The 14,911-nt window shown below is 41.6% G+C and overlaps 1 protein-coding gene across 6 annotated transcripts in view; it reads left to right on the top strand.

Annotated features, from left to right (window-relative positions):
- Positions 1 to 14,911, top strand: part of dapk1 (death-associated protein kinase 1) — a 262,641-nt gene that overhangs the window by 208,030 nt on the left and 39,700 nt on the right. For 4 of the 6 annotated variants that reach the window (XM_069929540.1, XM_069929528.1, XM_069929551.1 and 1 more), the window contains 2 exons: positions 4,644 to 4,832; positions 6,602 to 6,799. In XM_069929540.1, the coding sequence (XP_069785641.1) occupies positions 4,644 to 4,832; positions 6,602 to 6,799 (387 nt within the window). The remainder of the gene's footprint in view (positions 1 to 4,643; positions 4,833 to 6,601; positions 6,800 to 14,911) is intronic. The other 2 variants (XM_069929535.1, XM_069929546.1) reach the window with 2 other exon arrangements.

The raw sequence follows: 14,911 nt of genomic DNA, 5'->3' as shown, positions 1-14,911 counted from the left end.
GTCCTCTTCCATCCTTTGTTGACATCCTGATCTTGCGATTATTCATTTGTTCCCATCCCATAGATTTACATTTAAAATTCTTAGCCTTGCTCATAAATCATCTCTTTTTCTCTGAGTTACCACTAGTTTTCCTCCTTCCAATCCCACTCTGATCAATCTACTTGTTTGATTTTTAACTTCCGGTTCATCCTGCTTTCTCTCCCATAATGCACGAGTATGTCGACTACAATGTTTCAGCTGACCAAAAGTGCCGTCTCTAATGTTACTACTTACGAGTCTTCTGTATTATGTATAGTTGCCCTTCATTGAAAGACTATTTGAGTACAGTAGCAAAGATGTTATGCAACGATGATGCAGGGGATTATGGAGACAACCGGAGTATTTTGTGGAGTTTTTCTCTCGAATCCAAAACAAAAATGCACTTTACATTGAGAGAGTGAAGGAAATGTTCACCAGGCTGATTCCTGGAATGGTGGTCCAGCTGAACGAGGGATGAAGTCGTTTAGGTTTTGCATACAATGTAGTTCTGGAGGATGAGGAAGGAATTACATTGAAATTTATAAAGTCCTGCCAATGATGTGGGGAGGATGTGTCCCTGGATGTGGGGAGGAGGTGTCCCTGGATGTGGGGAGGAGGTGTCCCTGGATGTGGGGAGGAGGTGTCCCTGGATGTGGGGAGGAGGTGTCCCTGGATGTGGGGAGGAGGTGTCCCTGGATGTGGGGAGGAGGTGTCCCTGGATGTGGGGAGGAGGTGTCCCTGGATGTGGGGAGGAGGTGTCCCTGGATGTGGGGAGGAGGTGTCCCTGGATGTGGGGAGGAGGTGTCCCTGGATGTGGGGAGGAGGTGTCCCTGGATGTGGGGAGGAGGTGTCCCTGGATGTGGGGAGGAGGTGTCCCTGGATGTGGGGAGGAGGTGTCCCTGGATGTGGGGAGGAGGTGTCCCTGGATGTGGGGAGGAGGTGTCCCTGGATGTGGGGAGGAGGTGTCCCTGGATGTGGGGAGGAGGTGTCCCTGGATGTGGGGAGGAGGTGTCCCTGGATGTGGGGAGGAGGTGTCCCTGGATGGACATTCAAGGATAATGCTCAATACCCCTCAATACAGGACTCAAGACTGAAGTAAGAAATTTCATCAGTCATATATTAATTTTTAATTTAGACATGCAGCACAATTTTAGATGTCAGAAGGAAGTTGGTTATTTTTTACATTCTATTTGGTTATGTGAGACAGTCGAACCTTTTGGAATAAAATTAGGGAATTTTTAGAAGTTATTTTCAAATTTAAAATTTCACTTGATCCTCTGGTATTTTTATTGGGTTATATTAAGAAATTGAGTTTGGAGCTAAAATTAGATAAATTTCAAATTGCTTTTCTGAGACTGGCCCTAGCTGTAGCTAGAAAATGTCTGGCAATTACTTGGAAATATGAGACTAACTTGAGTATTCAACGATGGCATTTGGAAATGAGATTCCATTGGAAAAAATAATAATATAATTTATGTAATAATTATTCCTTTTTTGTTAAAACTTGGAGCCTGTATATGGAATATATGCAATTGAATTATTAATATTTTTTCTCCCACACACTAATGGTGTTGTCCCAAACCACGGCAAATAATTGAAGGGTGTCATGTTATTTGATCTCCTTTCTTTCTTTTGAGGTAGTTTAGAGGGGAGGGGTGGGTGGTTGTATGGGATAAAATATCATGCATTTGTTCGTACTTTTATTGTATGATTTATTATGATTAATAAACAAAATTTTCAAAAAAACAGACGTCCAGCACAATAACAGGCCATTTCAGCCTATGAGTTGGGAAGACTATCAGGTTTGGTGGGTTCACAGACACTGGACACAAGTGTTACAATGAACACACGGGAAAGAAACGGGAGAATGTTAAAAAGTACTCAATCACTATTTCACTTAAGTGATGACATAAACATCCACCTCGGACTTTGGTTGGACTCCGAGAACAGTAAACCTATAGTTGACCCACTCATGCTACAAACACACACGCGGGCACGCGCACACACACACACACACACACACACACACACACACACACACACACACACACACACCCCCCCCCCCCCCGATGTCTGGGGCTTGGACCACAAGGCAGAGGGAGAATGTGCTGTGTGTTGGTGTTCTATACAGTGCTAATCTGTGCTTCTAGCCAATGATGACCCTAGGTGATTTAAGTTAGCCAATGGCAAGGTGTGCGCTAATGGGTGGCCAGAGTCCACAAATGAAGTGACTTCTGAATAAGTTTCAGACAGGAAGGACATGTAACCACCCACGATACAAACATTCCAGACAGGCAGGGAGATCACATATCCTCCACACACTACAGCTACCCAATTGACCTATAACCCCATTAAGTTTTGAACAGTGGGAAGAAATGAGATCTCCGAGGGAAAACCCACGTTGACGTGGGGAGAACGTACAAACTCCTTACAGACTGGGATTTGAACCCCAGTCCTGATTGCTAGCGCTGTAAAGGTATTGTGCTAACCCCTGTGCAAACTGTGCCACCCATCGTCTGGTGGTGACCCTATTAAATTTGCTCCCATTGTTGTGGAGGTAAAGTCACTGAATATTTTTAAGAAGGAAAAAGATAACTTTGCATCAAAAGTTGATGTGGAGAGGGAGACGATCAGCTGTCTACATTGAGAATAGTGGATTAAGCTCAAAAGGTCAAGTGGCCTCTTTCTGCCCTTAGTCTTTATTTCTTATGACGTGCAATTTTTCAGTCCAGTTTTCCCATCTTCTGATTGCATCTTGCTTTTAATGCTCATTCTCTGCATAAAAAATGTTTATGTCAAAGTTGATGTATTTTACCAAATAAAGCCCCAGTGCTGTGCTCACTTGTGGAGATGCACAAATTGCAACCAATGATTTCGAAGAATGAAGGAGAAATGTGAAATTCCAAATAATACTCTTTTTGCTTACTATCAAGATAAAGCTTTATTATTGGATAATTTGGGATATACTTTAAGATTACCAAAACAGTCAAATTTTGAAATTTTACTTACAGAAGATATTAAAAAAATTATTTCTGAAATGCATAAATTATTGCAAAATAAAATGCCTCAGTTAGATATCCATAAATTGAGATTAAAATGGGTAAGTGATTTGGGTATTGTAATTGAGCAAAATGATTGGAGGTCTATAGGTAAGGATAGTATGACAAAGATTATTAATGTTAGGTATAGGTTGGTTCATTTAAATTTTTTACATCAGTTCTATTTAACTCCTCAATAATTAAAGAGATACAATTTGATTTTTTCAGATGTTCTAAAGATGTAGGTACATTTATACATTCGACTTGGTTCTGTAATAAAGTTAAGGTTTTTTTGGACATGACTTAAGGATCTTTGAGAGAAGGTGTTAAAGATTCAATTACCTATGGATCCTACATTGTTTTTACTGGGTTTAGTTTTGAGATTGACTAAGTATCCGATTGCATTTTTAAGATTAGCAGTGTCTAGCACGGAAATGTGTAGCTATTACTTGGAAAGATGAGATTGACTTAGGATTACAGAGATGGCATATGGAGTTGAGGTCATGCATTCCATTGGAAAAAAATAACATGTAATTTATTAGACAATTAGCTTGTTTTTCTAAAATGTGGAGCCCTTATTTTAACCCTATATGGGATTAAAATGTTGAATTCACTGGTGCCTGCTGTGACGATGAGATTTTGATTCATGGCGACTTAATTTATAACTTTGCCTAAATCTCCATTTTTTTCCCTACTTTGGGTCTATCACAGGGAGGGAGGAAGGTGGGATTTGGGAGGGTGAGGGAAGGGGGACGGGAGTATTTGTATTGTAATTGAAATTTTTTAAATAAAGTATTCCAAAAAAATTGCAATCAATGCACTTTATTTTGTCAATTTTATTATGAAATTTGTATAGTTTTTTTTTAAAGGGTTTTTATCTTAATATACAATTTAACATGGATTAGAGCAAACATGAGACATTTGACTTGGATAGATCAGTTGTCAAGCTTGACTTTTTGCTTGCCCCTTGTGGAATTTCAAGAGCCAGGTCTAAAAACCAAATCCATTAATATGGATTTTCATAATTCCAATATAAAAATTGAATGTTTTCCAATTTTCTTTTGAAATTTACCTCAGATAATTGAATAGTCCTTCATGTTTTGTCCTTCCCTGTCCAAATGAACACGCAAATTTAGTAGACTTGGAACAAAGGGCCAAAGAAGAAAAAAAAAGAAAAACCTTGTGGTAATTACATGCATTAAAAAAAACCAGGATGAATGAATAATATGGCTTTTACACCAAAATGTGAAAAATATTGGAAGCAATTACTTTAATATCTAATGCATTGGTCAGAGTGTCAATAAAATTATTTGAGATTCTGTAAATCAGGCTGAAATTAAAATGGGAAAGGCCGACAAAATTACACGTGGCCCACACAAGTCTCCAAGCAAAGCATTGGGAATGTCTCAACGGCTCTATCAAGTACCATGTTGTCTTCTGAGCCTGTATTCCAATTATCAAACAATGTTCCCTTCCCCATTTTATTAATTTCATAACATTTAATAAATTGTTATATAATTATTTTTTGAGAAGATTCACAAGTTAAATTTATAAATACATGACTTGATTGACCTGTCTCTTTTCAAGTTTCAGTGAGTATTTCGAATCTGTACCCTGGCTGTGAAAATGTCAGTGTAAGGAGTCGGAGCATGATGTTTGAACCCAGCCTAACCAAAGGCATGCTCCAAGCTTTTGTTTCACCTACTCACAATCTGCACTATGCAGTCGATGACCAGAGCACTAAAGCAATTGACATACAACAAGCGAATGTTAATGGTAAGAAATGTTTCCTTTAATGCAGCAGGAAAAGCTTGGTTCCCTGGAGCTCTTAGCTGGCACTTGTCAATTCAAAAGCATTTTCTATATGGAAGATATATTTACTGTTCTGATTTAGTAACATTAAACTTGCCTTTTAATTTCTGTGTTGCATTGTTAGAAATTACCATTTGAATAGTTGAAGCAGCATTTTAAAAGCAATAATTGCAACTGCAGTAAACCTTTAAAGAAGGTTTATTTCAGTGGTTCTCAACCTTTCTCTTCCCGCCCACATACCACTTTAAGCAATCCTTTACAAAAGAGCACCCATGGCATAGGGAATTCTTAAAGTGGTATGTGAGTGGAAATAAAAAAGGATGAGAACCACTGGTTTATTTAATACCTCAGGGCCTCAGTTAATCAATTTATGGTGTTTGTGAAACAATTACTCTGGAAATTTAAAACTATACCACATTCTTCTTGGAAGTACTGTCTAAATCAGGGGTGGGCAACCTCTCATTCCACCTTAAGTAATCCCTATGCCATAAATGCTGTGGATTTGGTAAGGACTTCTTTAAGGTGGTATGTGAGAGGGGGAAAAAAGGTTGAGAATCACTGCTCTAGACCCAAATGTTACTGAAATATTTTGCTTGAGAAAAATGGTTATTGGCCCATTTCTTTTGGAGTTATGAAACCGTGTACACACGAGTCAATTAAGTACGATTAAAACAGTAGTTTTTCAAACTTTTTCTTTCCACCCACATTCCACCTTGTGCAATCCCTTACTAATCACAGAGCAATTAAGGCACAGGGAATACCTAAAGTGGAATGTAAGGTTTTTTTTTAAAAATGTTTGGTCTAGATTGTGTTGAGTAGATAAGTAGTTTTATCAGGAAGGAACTAGTTTGAATTCTCACTCTTGGCCACCTGATCTCAGCCATCACATCTACAAAGATTTCACAGTGGTCTTCAGAATAGATATCTTTGGGAGCAAAGGGGCCCCTTACTTGGGTAAATCAACAATTACTGCTGGTTGTATGCTTGTTTGGAAACCTGGTGCATGTAAGTCATGGCTTGGATGTGATACTCCTCCCAGTCAAACAGCCTGCAGGCATTAATCATTAAATCTCAGTTGAAAACATTTGATTGGTACAGATGTTTGATGGCTGGCAATCAGGTGTCAGTTTAGATCAGTGGTTCTCAACCTTTTTCTTTCCACTCACTTTAAGTATGCCATAGGTGCTCTGTGATTAGTAAGGGATTGCTTAAGGTGGTATGTGGGTGGAAAGAAAAAGGTTGAAAACCTCGGTTTTAATCATATCCGATTGACTCGATGTGTGCACGGTTTCATAACTCCAAAGGAAACGGGCCAATGACAATTTTTCTCAAGCAAAATATTTCAGTAACAATTGGGTCAAGAGCAGTGATTCACAACCTTCCCTTCCCACTCACATCCCACCTTAAGCAATCCCTTTCTGATCACAGAGCACCAATGGCATAGGATTACTTAAAGTGGTATGTTAGTGGGAAGAAAAAGGTTGAGAACCACTTGTTTAGATGAGCTATACTGATAATATTGTGGTTGGTTTTCACTCTCAGGAGATGTACAGCTGCCATTTAAGCTTCTCTAGCACTTTCACAGCTGTACTTGGATTATTTCACCATTTGTTATTATTACTTTAATCATTCAAATTTTTAAACGGAGTACATGCAACTTTTAACTTGCATCTGATTTTTGAAATATTTATTAAGCATCTCTATGTTACTTGAGCGTTCACCTCTCTTCTTAGGTGTTGGTGATTTTAATGTCTGGGAGTTCTCTGGCAACCCTACCTACCACTGCTGTTATGACTATTTTGCAACAAATGATTCGACTGCTATCCATTTGGTGCTTTTCAGTCTAGAGGAACCATATGAAATTCAATTGAATCAGGTGATGTTTTGGCTCAGTTTCCTGAAAGCTCTCATCCCAGTGGAAGACCCTATAGGTAAGATTCAAACTATGCCCTGTTTACAGATCAGGCACATCTGACAAACACGATTATTATTTGAACTTGCAGAAGTCCACAGGCACAGGGACTGGTCCTGTTGCAGCAGGCCACACTTCAGCCTTTTATTCAACTTGGACTCAGTTAAGTGCTTAAAAGGCAGCTGGTTGAAGTGAATTTGCCAGAGGAAGATTCTTTTTGTATCCATAGATAATTTAAGAATGGTTAAGATTTGTCAGGTCCCCTGGGACAGATGATGCATATTGGGATGAAAATCTATGGCTTAAACATTGAATTCAGGAAGGGGCCAAAGGTAAAAGTGAAGTTACATGGACACGAAAGTAAACAGTTGAGTGTGTATATTTTGAAAAAAAATTTGCAGTGGGCTCAATCCCTGGAGCAAGCCTCTTTGTCTGAGAGTAAAATAGTCCTAACTGCTTTGAGTTGTTGATTGGGGAAATATTCAGGCTTTCAGAAGACTTCCATTGGGAGTTTTATGTGCATGACTTCAATGGGAATAGATTAGCATATTATGGAATGCTGTAGTTTGCATGATACTGCTTTAATCTGAGTGCTTTTTCATTATTCTGTAAAGCAACAATTTGCTATGCAACTAGTCATTTACCTCAATATTTTAAAGGAATGAAGATATAGCAAATTGTATTTTAATCATACCTTTTATTCAGTGTTTACCTTTACAATTTAGAATCATTCAAAAATATCATAGTTGCATAATATTTGTGTTTACTTGTATAACAGGAAAACTGTAATTACTGATTAATGTTTGGCTTGTGCAAACTATCAAGTGAAGGAAGAGGCCTCAAAAAGTGAGATCTCATTATGTAAACAGGTCAAAGTATAACCATGTTTCACAAAAGTTGGACAGAATTTAATTATTGTGGATCAGATATTGAACTAATCTGGATCAGATATTGAACTAATCTGACATTCACTTTTCCAACCTTGCATTGAAATTATTTGGTTCATCAAGTTCTTTCCACCCATTCTCCCATTTAATGTTCATTTGCACCATGGACTTTGTCATTGAGTTGGATGGCCTTTGGCCCACCAAGTCCAAATTATTTTGCTCATCTCCAGCACCATGATTGAAGTAAAAACACAATGCTGGGGTAACTCAGCAGGTCAAGCAGCAGATTTTGTATAGCAAAGATGAAGATACATAACCAACATTTCAGACTTGAGCTCTTCATCAAGGTATGACCACAATGTAGGAAGGCGACCAAGCTAAATGGTGAGGGGGAGGGGCAGGAGTACAGTTCCACAGGCAGGAGGTAATAAAGGAGGGAGGGCACACCAGCAAACAATGGGAGGGAGATGACTCTGTGAATAGAGAGGGAATGGAGAGGAGAGCTGGAGAAAAGAAAACTGAAGGATAGGGAAGAGATGGAGAACAGGGCATGGGCTAGCAGAATTCAGAGAAGTCGATGTTAATGCCATCCAGTTGGAGAGTGCCCATACAGAATATTGGGTGTTGCTTCTCCAATTTACAGGTGGCCTTGGTTTGGCAGTGCATGAGGCCATGGACAGACACGTTAGCGCAAGTGTGCTGAGAGAGAAGGTAGGGATGCAAGGGTGGCACTTACTGCGGCCACAGAGGAAGGTACCAAGGAGATGATGAATAGACTAGGGAGTTACAGAGAGAACGGTCCCTACAGAAGGCAGGGAGGGGAAGATGTATCTGGTGGTGAGATCATGTTGCAGGTGACTGAAATTAAACGAATTGGCCACTGGGAGATTCCTGCCATTAATGTGGACAGAGTGAAATTTCTTAGTGAAGCAATCTCCCAGTCTGCTCCCAGTGTCTCTCCCGCAATGGGAGCATCAAATGCAGTAGGTGACTTCCACAGATTCACAACTGAAGCGCTGCTTCACTTAGAATAATTGTTTGGGGCCCCAAATTAGGGTGAGGGCGAAGGTACGGGTGCAAGTGTGGCACTTACTGCGGCCACAGGGGAAGTTGCCAAAGAGGTGATGAGTGGACTAGGGAGTTACAGAGGGAGCAGACCCTACAGAAGGCAGGGAGAGGAAGATGTGTCTGGTGGTAGGATCATGTTGTAGGTGACTGAAATTGTTGGATACGAAGGCTGATGAAGTGGTAGGTGAGGACAAGGGGAATGCGTCTAGGTATAGTAATCCCCTTTAGATCTATGTCCTATCTCTTGCCTGTCTTAGATGTCTGTAAACTTAAATGATTGCGTCTGGTTCCTCCAGTACCTCTGGCAGAGAGCTCCAGATATAAACTATGTTTGGGGGAAAGTGGGGAAATTACCCTCCAATTCATTTTTTAAACTTTTCCTCTCTCCTTAAATCTATGGCCTCTTGTTTTTAGATATAAGTTTAGATTTAAATTTAGACATTCAGCATGATAAGATGCCCACGAGCCCATGCCATCCAATTTCAAACAAGTAACCTACAACTCCGGAGGGTTTTGAAGGGTGGGAGGAAACAGGAGCACCCAGAGGAAACCAACGCAGACCCAAGGAGAACATACAAACTCCTTACAGATTGTGATGGATTTGAACTTTGATCACTGGCACTGTAACAGCATTGCGCTAACCCAGTGATTCTCAACCTTTTCCTTTCCACTCACATACCACTTTAAGTAATCCCTATGCCATCAATGCTCTGTGATTATTAAGGGATTGCTTTAGGTGGTAGGTGAATGGGAAGGGAAGGTTGAGAATCACTGCTCTAGACCCAATTGCTACTGAAATATTTTGCTTGAGAAAAATTGTCATTGGCCCATTTCCTTTGGAGTTCTGAAACCGTGCACATAACAAGTCAATTAGATACGATTAAAACAGTGGTTTTTAAAACTTTTTTTCTTTCCACCCACATACCACCTTAAGCAATCCCTTACTAATCACAGAGCACCAATGGCATAGGGAATACTTAAAGTGGTATGTGAGTGGAAAGAAAAAGGTTGAGAGCCACTGCTCTATCTGCTACACAAACCGTGTCGCCCTACCATGGAACAAAGATTCTGATTACTCTCTCTAAGCTTCTCATTTCAGACACCTAAGCACCTTTCATCCAGGAAAATAAGACCTGTCTAAATGGACTAACCAGTGTTTTAAAAATTTGCCTCTTAATGTCCCAACATTTTATCCTCTATCCTTACCTATGAAGACCAGCATATACCTGCATTGCCACTTTCAGGGAGCAGTGAATTGAACCCCCAAATCCTTCTGTTTGGCAACGTGCTGTTTACTCTAAATAAAAATGCCAGAGCTGCTGTAACAGCGGTGCTGCCACTGGTGGGGACCTGTGGAGAGCGAGATACAGCACTCCCCCTTGGGATCCAACCGCACTGTCTGACTGCTGTCAGTTCCATCATTTAAAATTCAGCAACTCTGGGGTCTCGGCACAAGATGGCAGTACCTCTTACAGCAGCAGCCATGAGGGGAAGCAGAGGACTGGCACGGGGCACCAGAAGGCAGGGAAACCACCCTCCGCGTGACACACTGCAGTGCGAACAAACAAGCTCAAACTACAAAGGCTGTACTACAGGCTTAAAACTTGCACACAAGGTTCAGTATCCCTTCTGGCTCCTTGTGCTCTACTGCCTACACAAGTGCCAGCGTGAGCCTTTATGTGGGGCTGGTGATTGGCAGGGAGTAGGTGGAGCCAGCCTCCCAGGTTACCTCCCTGCAGGTACAGTGGGTTGCCCCCTGCAGTAGGCAGGTAGGAATGCAGACAGGCACAGACTGTCACAGACAGTCCAGTGCTTGTATCACCACACTCCAACTGATAAGGAAAAACAGGATGTGACACACTGGCAGTGACCATGGCGGAGGACCAGCGAGGGACTCTGAGGCTATTTATTAATTCAGGGCAAATAACCCATGCAGGCTGCGGGCTACTGGCAACTGCAGTCAAGGGGCTCGCACCACACTACAGACTGCTGGAGACCTGATCAAGACTGGCTGAAGGGGTATCAGGTATCTGAGTCGCAATGTGAGAGGGTGCCAAGGCCTCCCTGGTTGAGTCAGAGATTTGCACCTGGAGCTCAGTTCGCTAATGATTTGGACTGAAGGCTGTGTGGCTGCAGAAACTTCAGGAGCACTAGAGGTGAATCCACGGACACTCAGTGACTCTGAAGGGATCTCTTTTGCTTCTCTTTCTCTGGCAGTAAGTGGCGCCAAGCAATTTCTGCTGATGGCAAATCTTTGCTTATGGTAAATGAAAGGACATTTTGTGTAATATCCCATTTTCTTTTTTATTACATTATAATAAATAATCTGGAATCTTGTATTTTTCAGAACTAAATTCCATCTGCCAACTTTCCATCTGATCTATTTGCTGCTTCCTGACTATAACAACCAGAATACTAATCATTCCCATCCAAATCATTAATGTATATCTTAAATACAAGCATTCCACTTATATATTATGGACTTGATTAGCAAGTATGCAGATGATCTTTCCAGTACATCACTGATCGTAACATCTTAATCAAAAAAATATGCTTTTAGCAGTCGTCTCTGCCTCCTATCACTGACCCAATTTTGGATCCAATTAGCCAGCTTGGATCCCAGTAAAAACATAATGCTGGAGAAACTCAGCAGTTCAATCAGTGTCCTTTATATGACAAAGGTAAAAATACATAACCAGCGTTTCGGCTTGAGCCCTTCACCAAGATATCATTCTTACGTGAAACACCGGTTATATATTTTTACCTTTGCTATCATCCTGTACCTAGTGCAGCTAATGAAGATACAAAAGCCTTTGTCAGGGTTCTAGCCATCTCTTCTCTTGCTTTGCATACCCTTCTTAATACTGACCTACTCTGGAGAATGAATACATCCCTCCCTGAACTGGCTACCTCTACTTCCTTCTCTGTGAACACCGATGAGAGTTATTTATGCCTACTGGGTAGGTCTTTCTGCACTGGATTTCACAACTCCTACATCTTTTTTCTCAAGTTCACACTCCTTAACCTGCTCCCACATATTCATTGACCTAGGTCACCCCTGTTTTATTCTAACATCGATGCCCCTCTCCCCCAGTCTCCCTTCACCTTGAGCTGCTTTTGTCTCCTTCCTGTTTCAGATGAAAGGTTTTTGACCTGAAATATTAACTCTGGTTCTCTTCCCACCAGTGCAACCTGTCCAGGGAAGTATTCCAGCGTTTACTGATTTTATTTTAGATCTCCAGAGTTTGCAGGGTTTTTTTTTTGTTTATGATATGCTTCCAGCTTTTTTTAATCAAACTTTCAATATCCTTTGTTATTTATTGTTTCTCTTTCAAACCATTTTCCATTTTTCCTTACTGTTCGTGGATTCTGTTAAAAGTCTCCCACTTGTCAGATGTAGATTTACATAGAGGCATCTGTTCCCAGTCTTCTTTCACTAGATTCTCTCAGCCTCCCACCACCCCAATTTAGGACCTGACCTTGATAACCAACTTGTTCCTTTCCATAACTACCATAAAATTTACAGAATTGTAGAAATTTCCACCACTTGCCTAGTTTCATTTCTTAAGATTAAGTACTGTTCTTTTTCTGGTAGGACTACATTTTGCCTCAAAAAATTCTTTTGGATGCTGTTATAAAAATTCCATCTCCTTTTAAGCCCTTTGCAGTGAGGTATTTGGGAAAAATTCAAATCTGATGTTATTATAAGCCTATTGACCTGACACCATTCTGCAATGTCCTTAAATATCAATTCCTACAATTCCTGCTGACTATTAGCAGAACCGCAGTACAGGTGCCTAACCTTTTATCTGGAATTCCAAAAGCCAGTGCTTTTTCCGGTAGATGACATTACACATAATAAATTCTCCATTTTCAGAGGGAGGCCCCCATCCCCGTCATCCCCATCCCTGCCCCCTGTGGATGCCCTCTCTTAGCTTCAGTGAAAAATGAGCACCCAGTGGTAGAGAAGCAGACAGCAGCTGGCTCAATGAAGGAACAATGGTTGTCTTCCTTACCTATAATCCCCCATGCAGCTAGAACTGCTCTGGTGCAAGCAGAGCGATTCCATGGGGATGATGGGTAAGACAGCCATTGCTTGTACATTGAGTTGTCGCCGCAATCCGATGCAGCGTTCTGTAAACTCTGAGCTCGGCAGCACTGCACCATTTTTGTCACATTGGAAGTTAGATGGGGGCGGGTGACGGAAGACATTGCGCTGCTGGGATGTACCTGAGAGCCAGCCGACGAACTGGTGGAGCGCCTGAAAGCTGCTGGTGGTCAGCACTACTGCCTCGATGGCCCACTCCTCCTGCAGCTCTGTACCTCGTGTACGGCCTTCTGCCCTGCTTGGCTGCTGGCTCCGAGCAGCCAATGCTGACCGCTTTTTTTGGCTGAGCTCCCAGACCACCCTGTCACCTACGACCTCCACCTGACTGACACGCTGGTTGAGAGCCTCCTGTGCAGTGCACATCAAACCCTGCCCCCGTGCTCAACCTGGCGAAGAGTGCAAAATAATCTGGCACTGGCCCTGGGGGGTGGTGAGGCCTTGGACAGACAGTTGTGGGGGGGGGGGGGTTGACGGACGGCCGGAGGAAGAAGGTGGGGCGACGGACGGTCAGGAAGGGGACGGATGGCAGGGGCTAGGTGCAGGGCGTTTGCTGAAAGGGACCGAAATCAAAATGATTCTGAAATCCGGAAGATTCCAAACAATGGCAAGTGTCCAGTCCCAATGATTGCAGATAAAAGGTTAGGCACCTATATAAACCAACCAAAGCGAATGCCTCTCTTATTCCCAAATTCTACCCATGTGGCCTTATTTGATAATCTCTCCAGGCTATCTTCTCTTAAGTACTGCCTTGATTTTCTCCCTAATCAGCAGTGTGACTCCCTCTCCTCTTTTATATCTTCCTCTGTCACATCTGAAACTTTGATACCTGAGAACATTAAGCTGCTAGTCCTTTGCTTCCTTCAACCATGTTTCTGTGTTTGCAAGAATATAATTGCCAATTGTGATCCATGTTCTAAGTTCAGTTAAGTTCTCTGAAAGGTACCTTTCAGTAAAGTAAATGCCATCCCTCCCATGCACCCTAACCTGCCTCTCTCTGTTCTGCCTACTGGACTTGCTTTAATTTGACTTCCGCAGAGGTTAGCACAACACTATTACAGCATCAGCAATCCAGGTTCAAATCCAGTGCTGTCTGTAAGTAGTTTATATCTTCTCCCTGTGACTGTGGATTTCCTCCCATGCTCCAAAGACGTGCACAGGTTAATTGGTCACATGGGTGTATTTGTGCAGTGCCGACTCATGGACCAGAAGGGCCTGTTACTGTGCTGTAACAGAAATTAAAAAAATTAGAGTCAGTCTTCCTACCTTCTGGCCTGTTACTATCTTCCCTCCCTCCTAAAGGGATAGTTAACCACCCCCAACCCCCCCCCCCCCCCCCCCAAGTAGAGTGAGCTCTAATTTATCTGCTGATTTTGAATTTGTTAGAGTACTGAAAATCATCCAGGGTCCAGCACCAGAGAAGGTATCATAAGGGGTGGAAGTATGTTGTTTGCAGGAATAAATTATAAATGAAGTAGAATGTGTCTCTTGTTATACTCTATGGAATTCAGCTTGATAGAATGGATGTGCGAAGAATGCACTGTACTTTTCAATTATGTCAATATAAATTTTAGCATGTTCCAATTTTTGTGGAAGAGGCAGTCTGAGAGAGGAAAGCATTCCTGTAGGCACCTTCATTAAGGGGAAAATTCTGAAACGTAAGCAGTGTTGCACACAAATTTCCATTGAGCTGCCTCTTCCTGCAGGTGGCACCAAAGAGCCAATGTTGGAGCTGCTTGCCATCTAATTTTATTACCTTGTCAATATGACTACCAATGGTAAAGACCGAAAAATGTCTTTTCCAAATCTGCAAAAGTCTATTGAATATGAATAATATAAACTTGTGAGTGAAAAAAAGGAAAAGTTTTTTTTCAAATTATTTTTTGATTATGGGTGTAACCAGCAAGGTGAGCTGATAATACCCAAGGCAAAGGGTGAAAAACAGTTGTTAAGTGAAAAAAACACATCAATGCTGGACAAACTCAGCAGGCCTTTATGTAGCAAAGGTGAAGATACATCACCAACATTTCAGGCTTGAGCCCTTCATCAAGGCAAGCATTATTGCCAGCCT

The sequence above is a fragment of the Narcine bancroftii genome, chromosome 1, assembly GCF_036971445.1.
Source record: "Narcine bancroftii isolate sNarBan1 chromosome 1, sNarBan1.hap1, whole genome shotgun sequence".
Taxonomy (NCBI): Eukaryota; Metazoa; Chordata; class Chondrichthyes; order Torpediniformes; family Narcinidae; genus Narcine; species Narcine bancroftii.
Note: the sequence above shows the minus strand (reverse complement) of the source record. Positions and strands in the feature narration are given on the sequence as shown.